Source organism: Electrophorus electricus, chromosome 3 (assembly GCF_041902795.1).
Source record: "Electrophorus electricus isolate QZ-2024a chromosome 3, ASM4190279v1, whole genome shotgun sequence".
In the NCBI taxonomy this organism is placed as follows: Eukaryota; Metazoa; Chordata; class Actinopteri; order Gymnotiformes; family Gymnotidae; genus Electrophorus; species Electrophorus electricus.
In genome coordinates this window covers 28,087,171-28,102,117 of record NC_137499.1, presented here as the reverse complement: position 1 = coordinate 28,102,117, position 14,947 = coordinate 28,087,171, and the positions used below count along the sequence as shown (strand labels likewise).

The following is a 14,947-nucleotide window of genomic DNA, read 5'->3' as shown; positions in this document are numbered from 1 at the left end:
CACATGCCGGCGACACCCCTCCCCCCTCCGCAGGGCCCGCCGACAGGTCCCGCCCCCCCGGCCGCCACCCCCCGCCCCGCCTCTGCTCGCCCGCCTGCCCGCCTCTGCTCACACTTACTTCTCTGAGGTCAAGCCCCCCCTCCCTTCCACGCACGCGAGGGCAGCCACGGAAAAGGCCAAGCAGATTTATTAGTCTAATTCCCGTCTCCTGCGCGGATGGGGACTATCAGGGTGCCCAGCGCTGTAATTGGCAAATTAAATCAAATGAGATGTCACTGCAAATGTAATGGTAAGAGGCGTCCGTGGTGGAATGGTGGACTGTAACTGGAGAATTAAGTGGGATAGGCTTGACAGACTCGGAGATGAGAGGCAAGGTTGTTTGTCAGGAAGACGATAGGAAATTGTCTCGGCAGAATTAGATTTTTTGCCCCTCCTTCTCTCCTACCCCACCCCCCCCCCACCCCTTTGGCTTTCTTCTCAGCCATGAGTGCACATTAGTGCTGATAGCTCCCTGTTCAGGCTAAAGACGTACACAGGCACCCTGCCGTGTTTTCAGAAACCTAAGCATGTCGTGAGTGCAGTGCTAGTGCCTCACAGCCAGCGTCTTCCACCGTAACGATGTCATCAAACATGTGACAATTGATATTTCCCCACACAAACATTACGCCAGGCAAAGCAGTTCTGTATTATCCCATCATCCCGGCAGCTCTGTCATTATCTGTCAACGTGTGGATTTTTCTTTCTACGTTTTCTTTCTTTTGTGCATGCGTGTGTTGTGCTGTGTGAATCGTGCTGTTTGCGAATGATGCCGTGGCATCATTTTTACATCACCCTCCTGTGAGTGTCGTGGGTCCATGGTAACGCGCGGCTTCCAGGAAGCGATAAAGACGGCTTGGCAGGTCCCCCAGCGATGGCGGTCGTGGCGCGTCTTTTCGTAACGTCGCACGGGTTTGCGCCTGCGAGTGGTGCCTCTCGGAGACCCCGTCCAGAGGCCGCAGGGCGCGGACGTTATCAAGTGTAGGACTCGGGTAACGTGATGCTGAAGCCATTAGTCTGTGGGTTCACTGGGCGAATGTTCTGTAGCTCAACACTAGATGGTTTCTAAAAGTCTGGATGAGAGTGGTGCATAAGCCTGTAGTTTGGGAGACCGTAGCAGTTTAGCAGTGGGGTTGTTTTTGTGAAGTCAGCCACGCGCTTTTATATTAAGTAAAAAGTATTTGAAGAAGTTATCGTGACTTAGCCAAGTGTGCTATTGAATTCAGGAAGCAAGTTTTGTGTTGACAGCTTGGTATTATTATGTGTAGAAGGAAAAGGGTCACATTGTCCTTTTCCTTCAAAACAGGCCAATTTCATATTTTGTTTGTTCTTTTGTTTGCATGCAGATTTGCATATAATCCATGAGGAAGAAGATCAAAACATGAAATTGCTGTTTCTCTAGGACATACCAGTGTGTCTGTTACGTATTTTTCATGTTATGAGGCTGTTCACCGAGATGTTTAGAGTTTGTCTGGAGTTTGTCTTGTGCCTCGGCTCGGCTCAACTATTTCTGCCTTTTGTCTCAAACCCAGTAGTACACATTGAAATATAATATCTTTATAAACATAAAATATATATATTTATAAACATTTATAAACATAAAATATATATTTATAAACATAAAATATAATATCTTTAGAAACATTTATAAACATAAATGTACCAATTCTGCTAAACCAAGGTATCTCCTTGTCAGGTAGTAACAACTCTGAGAATTTAAAAACACGTTAATATAATATTAATATTAATACTCTTTGTTCAGACTTTTTCAGACTTGTTTTCTTTGTCCAAGGGCATATTATGTTGTCTAATTTCAAGATAATAATTTACCTAATAATGGTTTAATCCTCATTAATCCCAAATTCATGTCGTGCCTTCAACACAGTGAAATCTTGACACTTATAAATAAATAACAAATAATAAAATAAATAAAATCACAATCAATGAATTTATAAATATTCTGTCCTGTGCATGTCACATTCCTCCTTCTCATTAAACTGATTTGTTGTTGATTTCTGTAAAAGTATTTGCAAATTTGAGGTAAGACTTGTAAAACATTTTTACGGCCTCTCTAAAACACAAGCACACACACAGACACCGAAACCACAGAAACTGCCAGAATTTAGCATACAAGTTCCATGATTGTGAGAAACCAGCTTCCCTAGAAGCCAGATCACCAAATTCCTGCTTTATACTGAGCATGCAGACAGATGGGCTCTCGATAGCGCTTGATAAAATTCTAGCAGGTTATAGTGAGTTACAGTGGGTTATAGTGAGCTACAGCAGGTTATAGTGATCTACAGCAGTTTATAGTGAGTTACAGCAGGTTATAGCGACCTGCAGCGGGTTATAGTGAGCTACAGCAGGTTATAGTGAGTTACAGCGGGTTATAGTGAGTTACTGTGAGTTATAATGGGTTGTAGTAATTTATAGTGGGTTATAGTGGGTTGTAGACTGGCCAGTGGCTATGAATAATTTTTAGGAAATGAAACAGCCACAACATCTCTAGCAAGGTACATGAATAAACATAAACTATTGTAAAGTATATGAATAAACACAAAGTATTGTAAATTTTGTGTGGATGTGATTAAATAAAAATAAAATCTTGTTTTATTGATGCTTCTATTACTACTATTATTACTATTATTAATTAATAATAATGATAATAATAATAATAATAATAAATTGTATTAAATAGTGTGCTGGTGCATTTTTTTTCTTCCCTATTTTGGAATTTGAAATTAATTATAGCATTCCACTTGTTTGCATTTTAAGACCTGGTATAATTAGATGTTATGATATGTTGGCTCTAAGCATCACTGAATCTTCCCAGCATTTTAACTTGTGGTGACCTTTCTCGCTTTCTGAATGAGCTCAGGTAGACAGACTACCCAGCATCCATTGCATCTATTTCTCACACCTCCTGCCTTCCTTGAGGCTGCCACCGTCTGCTGTCTGATGGCCCACGAAAGAGCAAGCCCTCGGATGGAGGGAGAAGCTCCCCGTAGCCGTTTCTCAGAGATGCGTCCAGATGCTTAGCACCTGCAGGGGCTAAGGGCCTCTCCTCTCTCCCGACGACTCCTCTGACGGAACGCCACTGGCTCTGTCGGCCCCCATCTGGGCCGCCGTAGGCCAGGAGCAGATGGGTCAGGGGAGCAGTCTGTCCCTGTGGCTCCATCCTCCGAACCCCCCCCCCCCCCCCCCCCCCCAAAAAAAAAAAAAAACTAACCTTGCCCCAGATCTGCCTCGGTGTCCCTGTCCGTCATGCTCCACCTCGAGGCCCAGGCCCTCTGCGTGCATGCTAGCTCTCCGGGACTCTCCGGCCCTCCCCGGTATCCATGCCGGACCTGCTGGCGTGCCTGCTTTGTTCATGTCACAAGCGCCACAAACCCCAGTGATGGGAGAAGGCGCGAGTGGAGGCGAGGCGAGGCAGGTGAGGCCTCTGCTGTGCATGGCCGTACCTCTTAGCCTGGCTTATAGGTTATGCAGCACAGCTCTGGGAATTGCGTTTCAGTATTAACAGGCAGGGAAAAAATGGGAAAGCACTTTTTTATAGCTCTGAGATATCATTAAAAAAACACTGCACCGGTGCTTTTTGTTTTATAGATTGCATTTATTGCATTAAAGCACAAAACGCATCCTCTGCAACGTAGCATTTCCATTCAGAGCATGTTCGGTGTATGTGTGTGGTGTATGTAATGCTGTGTGAAGCCAGCGCTCATGTTCGGTATGAAGCATTGTGCTTTTGCGTGTGCCGTATATGGCTTTCCTTCTTCTGCGCGATCGGCGTGACTGCGGTGGGCACGCGGTCACGCTCACGGGTGCTACCGCATGGACGCGGCGAGCCGCTCCCCCCTCGCCGGAGTCAGACGCCGCTCAATAGTGTCGTGTCGAATTGGAGACCGTGTTCAAAACAAGCCACCTAACGTGATTAAGAGGGCCAATTCAATCCTGGCGCTTGACGGCGAATGAATGATTCATTAAGTTATTAAATATAGCTCAGAGCGGCAATTAAAAGGGGGCACCGGCAAGATGGCCGCCAACCTGCGTCCCTAATTAGACGCACGATCGGGCCATGACACGTCGTTTGTCACACCTGCGCAGCGAGTCATGGAGACGGGCTAATGGCGCGCACAACACAGTTCGTGTTTGCTTACGTGGTGCCGAGGGACCTCCCTGCCTGCTTTAGACGCCGCCCTCCCACCCAGCTGTGTAGTTTCACGACATCCTGTTTAAAATGGCCGCTCTTCAACGCTCGTAGCACAGAGAGCGATGATGGTGCCTCGTTATGGTATGCTTGTGTGGTGTTTCACGTTACGATATTTTAACGTTCAGCTGCATATGCATCACGGAGGGATTCTTTTTTTGTTTGTTTGTGTGTTTTGGGTGTTTGTTTGTTGTGCTATTTATGCATGTCTGACATAAACACTGGGCCAACCGGTGATGCGTTACATGCTGTGGGTTCTTCGCTTCACGCCGTTGCGCCTGTGCCGGCACGAGGTACGGTGCTGAAGTGCCTGCCACGGTGTGGTGCCAGGCTCTGCTGGCCTGCAGTGCGACTCCTTGACTCACACAAAACATGGAACTGTGAGGGGCCTGGTTTGAAGCCCACGCAACGCCTTCGAGCGACTACCTCGGAGCGGATCTTCCACTTTCCATTGAATCGGCCCGGGCCCGAGGAGTGGATCGAGCTTAGTCATGTGTGCTGTGCTTCACTCCTGATTTCATCTCATCTTTCATAGAAATTAATACACATATATATTTGTGCCCCCCACCCCCCCACATTTCCATCTCCGGTTCCTGCATGTTACTCCTTCATGTTAAACGTGGGTCTGCACCGAGTTCTCTCGTCCCCTTTTTTTTTTCCTGCTTGTGTATCGAAAACCCCATTTACCATCAAGCAACCTCCGCCCGACCCCACCTCACCACCACCCCCCGCCCCGCCCAGCCCCCTTCTCCGCCCATACACCCAGTCAGCAAGCGGTGTTGTGAATTTTATCTTCTCTTGCAGAAATCATTTCGTCCTCGTTGCAGCCGATGAAATTTCTTGTAACACCTCTTCAGGTAAAATTAAAAAAGAAAAAACTATGAAAATGAATAACAGATCACGCTGGCTTTCTCGATGCCCCCACGGGGGAGCAGGCATATCCTTTTTTTACGCACCTCCACAGTGAGTGCTTTTATTGCTCGCCTCTCTTATTTCTGCCCCTTAATTAGTAGATTCAACTTCTTTCATTTTCTTTTTCGTTCCTGTTTTTTTTTCCTTCTTCCTTTTCTTATTGCATTAACTGAATGCTCTACTCCAGAGTGGAAGAGTTTTAGAGTATTGCATGAGGTTAGCTGGCAGGCACTGCACCCTTCTGCTCACCCACTGTCTCCCTCGTCATCGGCACTGCTCCCAGCAGGCATGTGACCCTTCTAGTGGTCCGGACACACTGTCTCGAGCTTGGAACCTGTGTGATGTATACATGTGTGTTTTGGGGTTTTTTTGTTTTTAAATATGGTTTGGTTTGTTTTGTTTTTCCCTATCCATGTATTTATTGCTTTTCCTGTGATCGTCCATTTGAGTTAGCCACCGACGTTCTCCCTCGCTCTCTGTCCTAACAGCATCCCCATTCGATCTGTGCGTGCGCGTGCGTGCGTCCGCGCGCGCATGCGCGTGCTGTATTTTTGGTGGTGGTGTACTAAGGTTGCTCGCTTGGTTTGTTCTCGTCTTGCACACTGGCTGTAGGTGGCTACATCTTTCGGAATGACATTAGCTTGCGTCTGCCACTAGCATCAGACACGGCAGACAACGGAGCCGTCCCTCCACTTATTGATCCACAACCCAGTCTTTGACCAGGGAAAACAAATATGCTAACAAGGAAGCAATTTAGGCATACTGCTTATTTTTGAAAACATTTTTAGCAAACCACAATTGGAATCCATAATCTGGGCTCCCAGGACACTTGCATATTGTTGACTAAGTTTTCTAGTTCTCCAAGTACCGATAAGCCCACTGGCTTCATGGCTTGCATATGTACCAAAGTACAACACCTATATATATATTTATAGAAACTCCCACCCAGTGCCCTAAAGAAAAGCCTGTATTGTTTAAGGGGGCACAGAAGTAAGGTGTCTGTGCATTCTCTCCGAGGGAAAAGTCAATACATGGGGATACACAGCACTGCTAGTGCACATTTTCAAAAATAACGAGCGTGCAGTCAATAATGCAGATACTCCCCTTCACCCATTGGAGATTTATTAAGCTGCATTTCAAGACCCAGGTCTAATTTAGCTCAGCGTTCGGGTAGCTGTTGTTCATTAGCCACCAAACTGCCTACCTGGCCCATAAATCCGTTCTGCCTTCGACACTTTTTGATAGGTTGCAGGAACAGTTACCATGGGTACTGGTGCAGGAACAGGACGAAGCACCCAGAGACGCAGGTCCCACGCAGCATGCTACGCTTTCGTACAACACTTTACAAACATTCGGCCTCCTTCACACACGCGCTCCACATCAAGGCCAAGCGCATTCATGCTATCCCTGCATTCTCCTTAGGTCCTTTGAGTTTCAGGGACATTTTAAGGATGTAGAGTCCTGCCCTGCCGTTCTGAGCGACGGTACATCAACCTTTGCATTACGGAACAGTTGGAGGATAATTTTCCAGGCACAGGGTCCTAAGGGTCACCTTTTCAATCTCAGGGCCAATAGAGTGTGTGAAGTCATGGGCTGAACAGTTGAGTGCATACTCATTAAAAGTAGCCCCTGTAAACAGAGATAACACGGGTCAAACAAAACGCTTGGCAGGGCAATGAAATATGAAGACAGGCCAGCTGTATAGTGAATAACAATGTCCATACTAATCTGTAGTGGATTAACTTCTTAATCACAAAGAGTGAGTGAATATGCAAATTACCTCATTTGTAGGCTGAGCCCTGCCTTCTGATTGGCCCTTATCTGGTCCAAAAACACCATGCATGCATAACAAGGCTCAAAGGAGCAGATAATCCAGGTTATTTTACCAGCCAGGCCTCAGGAGCCTCTACACTCTCTCAATCAGACGGCTTCAAGCAGGGGAGATTGCAGGATGGAATGCACATGTATTATGCACTTTTCTTCATTCATGGTGATAGGGTCAGAATTTTTGCTAATGCCCTTTCACTTTCCTACACCTAGACAATTGTCCAAAAAAGACAACTTATTCCTGAAATGATTTACAGACTCATTGAATTACTATAAAAACATTTTTTTCCGTGTGTTTTTTACTATGATGTATGACACAAATAGCAAATTAAGCTTTTTTTCAACTAGTAGATCCTTATATCTTTATACTGATGTAATAAATCTCACGTTTAGTGTAACGTGGAGTATGTGCTGGAGTATGTCAGAAGGCATTAACTGAGTAAAGCTTGCCTAAACTAATGAGTGTGACTACAATCACCATCATCTCATACCAGCATGAATGCACATGAATTCATGGATGTTATTTGTATAAGCAAGTGCCTGTTTTTCTTTGCCCCAGAGCATCTTTTCTGTTTGTTTGTTTGTTTGTTTTTTCTGTCCAATCGACCCTCCAAATCTCAAACGTCTTCCTCCGTCCGTTACAGCATGAGAGCCAGAGCCCTGCGGCTTCCTCTTCTGTGACGTCATCCAGTTGTCATTCTGACACACTTTACAGAATCATTGCCGTGTGTTTTTGCTTCCGTTTCTGTGGTGCTGTGTGGATCGGTGTGGCTCGGGAGGTCTGTGTTTGCATTAAGGAAGCCCCGGGGCACTGCTGTCGTCGTGCGTGATGCGCTTCTGCTCTGTGTGTCTCCACAGTTACGGACGAGTTTATGCTGCCGACCCCTACAACCACGCACTTGCTCCAGCAGCCGCATACAGCGTTGGTGCCATGGTGAGCGAACGGTCCCCGCCTCCCAAACCTGTAACCCTGCCCCCGTTTGTCTCTCTACCTCCCTTTCTCGCTACCCGCCCCCTCACCCTCTCATCTCGTCCGCGTGTTTACCCTTCCCTGGTCTTTGTCTTACTGTGTAACCTCGTCACTTGCTGTTGCGTTTTATCTCTCGTTTCTTTATTTGGAGGGGGGATGTTCCGTTCTTTTTCCCTGCACATGGATTTTAGCACAGCTGACATCTCCTCGGTTAAACTTAATTGAATTTGTCTCTTGTGCTAACGGCAGCCGAAATGCCACATTAATCCTCCCAGTAAACGTGATAAATGTCTTAATTTCTTGGCAGTGTAGAGCATGTTAGTTATTATATTTCTAATTTTGTGAATATCACCTAGCCGAGTGCTTTCCTTAATGGAATAATTAGTCATTTTGATAATTAAATCCATCACCTATGTGGCACTGTAGCAACAGTTAGAAAGGGGAGAGAGCATGGGAGAGGGCAGAGGGGACTAGGGAGTAGGGGAGAGGGGAGTAGGGGAGAGGGTACAGGAGAATAGAGGAGTAGGGGAGGGGAGTAGAGAGTAGGGGAGAGGGTACAGGAGAATAGAGGAGTAGGGGAGGTGAGTAGAGAGTAGGGGAGGGCAGTGGGGAGTAGGGGAGAGGGGAGTAGAGAGTAGGGGAGAGGGTGGTAGGGAGTAGGGGAGAGGGGAGTAGAGAGTAGGGGAGAGGGTGGTAGGGAGTAGGGGAGAGGGCAGTAGGGGAGTAGAGGGTAGGGGAGAGGGGAGTAGAGAGTAGGGGAGAGGGGAGTAGAGAGTAGGGGAGAGGGGAGTAGAGAGTAGGAGAGGGTGGTAGGGGAGTAGGAGAGGGCAGTGGGGAGAGGGGAGTAAAGAGTAGGGGAGAGGGCAGTAGGGAGTAGGGGAGAGGGCAGTAGGGAGTAGGGGAGAGGGCAGTAGGGGAGAGGGCAGTAGGGAGTAGGGGAATAGGGAGTAGGGGAGGGGGTGGTAGGGAGTAGGGGAGAGGGTGGTAGGGAGTAGGGGAGTAGGGGAGAGGGTGGTAGGGAGTAGGGGAGAGGGCAGTAGGGGAGAGGGCAGTAGGGAGTAGGGGAATAGGGAGTAGGGGAGGGGGTGGTAGGGAGTAGGGGAGAGGGTGGTAGGGAGTAGGGGAATAGGGAGTAGGGGAGAGGGCAGTAGGGGAGAGGGCAGTAGGGAGTAGGGGAGAGGGTGGTAGGGAGTAGGGAGTAGGGGAGGGGGTGGTAGGGAGTAGGGGAGAGGGTGGTAGGGAGTAGGGGAGTGGGGAGTAGGGAGTAGGGGAGAGGGCGTGGGACACTGCACTTTCGTGGTCTGGGGCTACAGTAGGACAGGCCGCTTGTTTCATGGCTTCTTCATCAGATACCACAGCATTGCATGAACATAATCTACAAGCGAATGTGAAATGCACGATGTCGCACTCTGACCGCTCTGATTTTTTTGGGGGGGCGGGGGGGGGGGGGGGGTGTTTTTTTATTGATTTCTCTGATCACTCATCTGTGTCGTGTTTTGCTTTGTGTCAAGTAGCTAAATACATCCCTGCTTGTGGTGTCTTAGCTCGCATGCTGATCATGATTGGTGCCATTCGGGGGGGGGGGTACAGTACAGAACCAGAACAGGAAGTTGTTGGGCGCGGTTGGCAGCGCTGGCAATTAAAAGTGTGCACACCCGTGACTTCTCTTACAGAATGCTTTCGCACCCTTGACTGATGCCAAGACCAGGAGTCACGCAGATGATGTGGGTCTCGTTCTTTCTTCGTTGCAGGCTAGTATATACCGAGGAGGATACAGTCGTTTCGCTCCATACTAATATCTATTGAAACTCAAAGCGAATCTTCCTGTGGGGGTAAAGAGAGAATTCAGAGGCCTGGGTATTGCAATACATGCAGTAGTGCACCATTTTGGCATCTCCTAAGAGAGAGGACAAAAAAACCGGATATTTTTCATCTTATACCTCAGATATTTTGTGCTGTGTATTTTAATATTGTGGGTTTTTAATTTCTAAAGATTACATAGATTGATGGCTGTAGAGGTTTCTGTGGTGATCTAGAGAGCTGCTAGATTTTAAAAAGAAGAAAAAAAAAGATACAAATTGTTAGGGCTTTATCATGTAAATGAATTATGTATGATAAATATTAAGTCCCTTGGGGTTATCATATTTTGTAAGAGTGTAAGTGACTACAGTAGTCCAGTGGTTCTCTGCTTTTGTTGACCTACCTTTGGTCTTTTTGTTTGCTGGGTGCTTTTGGGTCAGTTTGTTTTAGTTTGGCCTCTGGGTTGGGGGGGTGGGGGGCGGGGATATGGGGGTGGGGGGATGGCGCAGGCAGGTGTGGGCAACCTGGTTCCCCATGGTGGGGGTCAGTGGTTGGCCCGAGGAAAGCCAGCGCGCTGCGTTCCGAGTGGTTCAAAGACCGACGCAACAGAGGAGAGAAACCACTGAAGCATTGAGCATTTCAGCTGTCTCGTATCAGTCATTACTCCAAGCCAAAGGTTCCGTTCCTGGGGTGTTATACGTGTTTGGAACTTTACATAGCGGCTCTTAGAACAATTCCACAAAACTTCACCCTAACACTATTTTACTGTTTACCTGTTATTTAGTTCATAGGTCAGGCCCTTAATAGTTTATGCCAACCACAAGATGTTCTTTTTATATTATGGTACTTCCAGTATATTGATTGATCTAATTGCTGACTTTTATATTAAGGGAGAGATGAATAACAAAAAAATTAATAAATAATTAAAAAAAAATGTAAAAAAAACAGCGAAGGTAGCGCTGTTTATATTTTTTATTTTGGTTTGGTTTTTGTTTTTTTTGGGGGGGGGTGTTTTGTTTAGTTTTTTTTTTTTTTTTTTCATTGTTTTAATTTTTTCCAAAACTAATGAAATTATGATTTATTTGTACTGGATGAAAGTGAAAAAACAATAATGATAAATAATAAACCAACAGTGTATTAAATTTGATCTGTTCAGTGGAAATGTTCTCTTATACAAAATACACAGCTGTGTAATGTTTTAGATTTAGTGTGGTAGACCAACTGTTAGAGAAAGGTGTCTCATTTTTTATGGAATCATACTCAGATTTATATCAACACTTTATAAGTAATGCAGTCATTATGTAGATATGATCATAGTATTTTTGTCAACTGTACTATTTTGCACATGCAACCTGCGGTTTTTCACCACCTCTCAGCTTGGGGGACATTAACATTGTCTACTTTTTTTGTTCATGCTTTGCCTTTCCTTCAGTTTTGATATCATTTTTAATGTGACATCCTTTGTAATGTTATTTTCTAGAAACACAGCCTTTACACTTTGAAACCGTTTGATTATCAAGAAACTGAGAAATATAGGTCTTGTGAAAAAGATATCTATATGTAAATATGAATAACGATAAATATGTCATTTACAAGTGCTACACAAACAAGCTGTCAAGGTGTCCTTGAAGAGCTGCAGCTTGGTTCTGCATACGCAAAGAACTTCCCTTCATGTTGTTTACAAGTATACCTACTTAGAGGTGTTTGTCACATATCTTTTTTTAAGAAAAAAGGTTTAAAATGCGTAAAATACCTTAAAAAAAAAAACAGCAGCTTAAATTTATCCAGCTGCAAATATCCTCTTGTGTACTGTGTGTGTCCTCTCACACAACTGGGCAAAAATATCGTATCCACTGCTGTATCTCTGCTATACTTTCTGCTTCCAGTAGGTGTTGTGAAGAGGCATTCTCCTTGTCATTGTATGTGCATGCACTATGATCCACATAACAGTAACCATCAATAAAGTTTCTCAAGATAAGGAGAATTTGTGGTGGCCTACTTTTTCCCTTCTTTAATATTCTCATAAAGTGGTATATGTTGTTGAGTGGATCATGTTTCTCGGTGATGGAGTGCGCTCTTCCCGCTGATTTGATTTAGCCGAGTTAAATTGCGTTTAAAGGCACGAGGCAAAGGGGAAACGATCATCTCCGAGGAGCTCGAATAAAATTGATGCCCGTGGGGCCGTGCCGCTCATCCCTCAGGTTCCGACAGACCGTCTCCGTCGCCGTGGCGTGGAGGCGAGAGGAACGCCACAATCTGATAAGCAGGGCTTCCACACAAAGGTTATGAAACATATCTGCAGCCGGATAGAGCGCAGAATGAGAAGGCTCATAAAAACAGCCGTTTGATGGGTGGGATGTGATTTCAGCCCGTCTGAGTACTTAAACGCCTTTTTCTGTATGAATGAAATACAGTCGCTGCTGCAAAAGCTTGTGGATTTCCACAAACCGTAAGCATTTGGGGGGGGGGGGATATATATATATATATATATATATATATATATATATATATATACACACACACACACACACACACACTTCACCTTCATTTGCGTCTGCGTCCTGTGGGGTACGCGGAGGACCAAGTCCAGGCTTCTGGGTTGTGGTCGAGCAAGCCTGCGTCTTTCTCCCGCAGCTAGAAAGAGAGATCAGCAAGCTCCGCATCATCAAGGTGTACTAGGACTTTATAAATGACGCGCACAACAGTTAGTTCTAATTGTAGAAAAGATGAATCGCCTCACATTCTTGATTTGATCAGCGTAATTAGAAAAACTTAGCCAGCGGATACATGGAAAGATAAGCAATATAAATGTTTAAATGTGATGAAGGAGTCACATTATGCTAGGTAATTACAACTCGTCTTTACAGAAATGGGTGATCAATAATTAACGTATCTTGGGTCACATGTCAGGGACATAATTTAAAATTGGTTATTAATTCCATTATGTGGGAGGAGGGGGTCTTTTTCTCTTTTCCGCCCTGTGGGGAGAGTTAAAACAGGCCTGATGTCCTTTAATTCAGTTTCTATCCTCTCTTTCTCTTTCCCCTCCAGTGCTTAATGCAACCTCCATTCCCCCACCCCCGGGTCTCGCGGACCTGTCAGTAATAACATGATATATGTTTCTGAATTAAATCAAGTATTAAATGAAGTAATTTTGGTCTCTTTGCTCAGTTTGATTCTCTGAATGGAGTGGGACTGATTATCATGCAAATTGCGGCAAACGTGTGGTTGGTTGCTTTCTCTGCTTGTCCAGTCACTGCTGCTTTTTTGTCCCGCTCTAGCACCCGGCAGACTTACAAATCAGAGACGTCACAAGCCCGCTCGTTTATTAAACCTCAAAAACATTTCATTTTCCGAATTGTTCGGGCTCCCATGCCGGTTACAGCCGGCTGAGGAGGGGTGGGACTCACTTCCCGGCTGCGTGGACTGCCATAAATGAAAGGCGATCGGAATCGGAGGTTTTGAAATGTGACTTAATGATCGCGGGTTTGATGAGGGGGGAAACCAAACCCGGAGTTTAAAAACGTGTCTTGCTGTTAAGGCTCAGAGTCGGGCTGCTTCGCACAGTTTACGTTCACACGTTTTATCAGTATGGATCTCACGACTTGCTATCATGTCTAAGTGCACCTAGCCTGCCCGTCAGAAGTCCGCCTCTTTTAGCCAGCCTAGCCTAGCCCGCCAGCCCTCGTCACCAGTTGGTGCAGTTCCGTGCGAACTTTCTTTCCCCCGAGGTGGTCGTGTGCAATAGGAGGTGCGCATTAGGAATGAGCGAGTGTGGTGCTGGAGCAGGAGCAGGAGGCAGAGAGGGGGAGGGGGGGGGGGCAGAAGTTAATCGTCTCTCCATCAGATCTGTTCTGCTCCACGTGCTCCTGCTGAGTCTGATAATAGACACATTTCATCAGAGATTAGGCACCAGGCCTCTAAACACAGCTCTTAGTGGGGAGGAGGGGATGCGTGTGTTGGAGGGGGTGCACTTACCCGTCTGCCAGCGCGGCTGCTCCCCCCCCCCCCCCCCATCCCTGCTCGGGACGCTGTATGACTCATCAAGGCCTCGGTGCAAATGAGCAGGAGTCGTGCAACTCCGCATCGCGGGATCCTTGTTTGGGTTCGATTCCCAGCCATAATGAGGGCCCAGCGGAATTCACCCGCCACGCAGCAAACGCCGCTGGCTCTGTTCGGCGGATGGCTACTTTCGGATCACTCTGGTCGAACTTCTGCTTTTTTGAGGGGGTCGGGCGTGCGTCGGAGAAGTCCCGAGAGCTGCTCGGCATTCTGGCGACAAGCGAGGCCAGGGTGTTGTCATGCCGTGCTCCAGAGGACAGCGCTCACAGTGGAAATCCCACCCTAATTTTTTGTACATACTGATCTTCCTCTTCTTCCACTTTTCGAAGACTGCGGCTTTAAGAGGGAAAAAAAAGGCTAAGCTTCGCAGCAGCAGTTAAAGCCACGTTTTACCACCCCTGCTGCGTCTCTCATGGTTTAAGAGCTATTGTAATTGGAACATATCTTAAAGAGCACCTGACCGAGAGGGATAATGTTACACCCTTTAATAATCTCGTTAAGGGAGAAACCTACCTGTGTTTAATGTATCCGCAACGGAAATTAGAGAATAAATTAGGGCTAAATCATAATATTTGTGGGTGTATTTGCTAATGTTAGCCTATAGCTGTAATGGTGGAAATGAGATTATAATATCTGCACTCACTATTAAAGCAGCCTGATAATGTGGCTACATTTGGAGAACCACCAGTCAAGAGAGTCCGGTGGAAAATACTTGAGACTCCTCAAGTGCGGAACATGATATATACAGCATAACGGCACATATAGAGAAGCAATTAATTGCGTCATGAATCAAAGAGGGGGGGAAATGCCAGAGAGACGTGATTTCATTCTCACCATTAGTGAGAATAACATCAGTGTTAATAAGAAGCCAAGTGTGTTCACATGGGAGCCGCGTTACTGCGAGCCTGAACAAACCGCACTGCTGTTTAATATACTAACTGCCATAAGCAGCGTGTGGACGAGAATTCCCATTAGAGATGTGCGCTTTATTGCCATACTGCAGTATACATGACGAACATCCCCATGTCTGCTGTGAAGCCGCTTACGACGGATGAAAGCTACATGGTAGTGTAAATGTTGTATGTGTTCAACAGACGAGCCGGCAGTGAGAGTGTTGTGTGGCGTGTGCATTA

At 46.2% G+C, this 14,947-nt stretch overlaps 1 protein-coding gene and 1 long non-coding RNA gene across 17 annotated transcripts in view; one reads left to right on the top strand and one right to left on the bottom strand.

Annotated features, from left to right (window-relative positions):
- rbfox1 (RNA binding fox-1 homolog 1) overlaps positions 1-11,736 on the top strand; it is a 184,500-nt gene extending 172,764 nt beyond the window's left edge. For 14 of the 16 annotated variants that reach the window (XM_035523560.2, XM_081710909.1, XM_081710912.1 and 11 more), the window contains 2 exons: positions 7,841-7,916; positions 9,626-11,736. In XM_035523560.2, coding sequence (XP_035379453.1) covers positions 7,841-7,916; positions 9,626-9,748 — 199 coding nt within the window. In that variant the 3' untranslated portion in view covers positions 9,749-11,736. Of the gene's footprint in view, positions 1-5,047; positions 5,101-7,840; positions 7,917-9,625 lie in introns of all 16 variants that reach the window. The other 2 variants (XM_081710910.1, XM_035523566.2) reach the window with 1 other exon arrangement.
- Positions 5,314-14,686, bottom strand: LOC145656978 (uncharacterized). Its single transcript, XR_014122717.1, has 3 exons — positions 13,731-14,686; positions 12,295-12,386; positions 5,314-6,784 (listed from the first exon to the last, which is right to left on the bottom strand). It is a non-coding gene; the product is annotated as an uncharacterized LOC145656978 (long non-coding RNA).
- Between the last annotated feature and the right edge of the window lie 261 nt (positions 14,687-14,947).